This window comes from Pseudomyrmex gracilis, unplaced genomic scaffold (genome assembly GCF_002006095.1).
Source record: "Pseudomyrmex gracilis isolate BER0280 unplaced genomic scaffold, ASM200609v1 scaffold_230, whole genome shotgun sequence".
NCBI classification, from domain to species: Eukaryota; Metazoa; Arthropoda; class Insecta; order Hymenoptera; family Formicidae; genus Pseudomyrmex; species Pseudomyrmex gracilis.
In genome coordinates, this window is record NW_018020814.1 from 132,446 (window position 1) to 133,831 (window position 1,386).

At 33.3% G+C, this 1,386-nt stretch overlaps 1 protein-coding gene across 1 annotated transcript in view; it reads right to left on the reverse strand.

The window, feature by feature from the left end:
- Positions 1-918: 918 nt before the first annotated feature.
- Positions 919-1,386, reverse strand: part of LOC109858938 (connectin-like) — a 12,246-nt gene continuing 11,778 nt past the window's right edge. Inside the window, exon 4 of the mRNA XM_020436665.1 lies at positions 919-1,163. Within this exon, the coding sequence (XP_020292254.1) occupies positions 919-1,163 (245 nt within the window). The remainder of the gene's footprint in view (positions 1,164-1,386) is intronic.

Genomic DNA, 1,386 nt, shown 5'->3' on the forward strand with positions numbered 1-1,386 from the left:
TCAGACATTTTCACACAACCAAAAGTATATGACGCCAAAACAAAATCACTAACGTGTCAAAGCGGTTTGTTTACCATATGTCTAAGCTTGGCTCGTGACGTTTTGGATATGTCAAAATCGACCAGCACTTACTGCTAAAGCCATCTATTGACAAACAGCGGGAACTTAGTTGCGCATCTAATAAATATAAAAGGTAAAGAAAAATTCTTTCTTGCTAACGCACAGTGGGATAGAAACTCAAAAAAAGTGGCAAAAAGTTAAAATGTCGACGGATTTGCGTAAAACTTAGTACCTAGAGGTTTTTGGGACAACTGATTTAGAATCTAATGTCAAAAGCAAAAAATCCAAAATTGCGGATCCAATATGGCGGCCACAATTACAAAATTGTGACGGATTTGCAGAAAAACTTGGTACTTGTGTACCTACAAAGTTTTTTTACAGAATTTTAAAATATTTAACAAATATTTCAAATAATATTGGATTTAATAAAATTTGTTAAATCTAAAGAAACCGTCTCTCTCTGTGTATTCTGTAAAAGTTCTTGGGATGTTCTACACAAATCCTGTAAGAATCCTTGGAATGTCCCACATATATATATATATAATGGCCTAAGGATAATTCAGGGACTAAACAGGGAACTCATTTGCTTTTTTTCAGGATATTCACAGGATATCTGTTTCGTCCGTATAAGATGTCCTCTGGATTTTCAGAGGACGTCCATGTGCTATTTGGGTTTTAACTATGTACTTTAATAAGTGTAGATGATAACAATAGGAGGAAAATTTTTCTTTATAAATAGATATAAAATAATTGACTTTTTGCCACTTTTCGAGTTTTTATCCCAATGTGTAACGTAAGCTAATTCTGGCCTGTGTTGATTTGACTACGACTTTACGATTACGATTAAAATTTTATTAGTTACATGGAAAGCAAAAATCTTTGTTTTATACATGTTTCTTTGTATGCAAAGCAAAACTTGCTAAAGTTTTGCGTAATCTTACGTTGCTGAGATTTTTCGAAGTTTTCGTTGTTGATCTTTTGCGATTCATTAATGTCTAGAATGCAAATAAGTTCTTTCAAAGCGTCTTTCAGTTTTGTGCTTTTTGTCTCGTGTTGTAAACCCCAGATCCACGCAAGTTTGCAATCGCAAATTAATCTGTTGTCTAGAAACACAAAAAGATCAGCATTTTAATTAAGATCGTATACATATATGTATATATTGTTTATATATATATACAGGGTGTCCCTGAATTGCCGTACAATCTCTCGTAGGCAGGTAGAAGGAGTAAAACTGAGTCGAAAAGTCCTGAACCATTTTTTTCTATTATTTATAATAAAGGAGTAATTATTGAGTAAATCAGGCCAATCAGCGCAGACCTTTAGCCA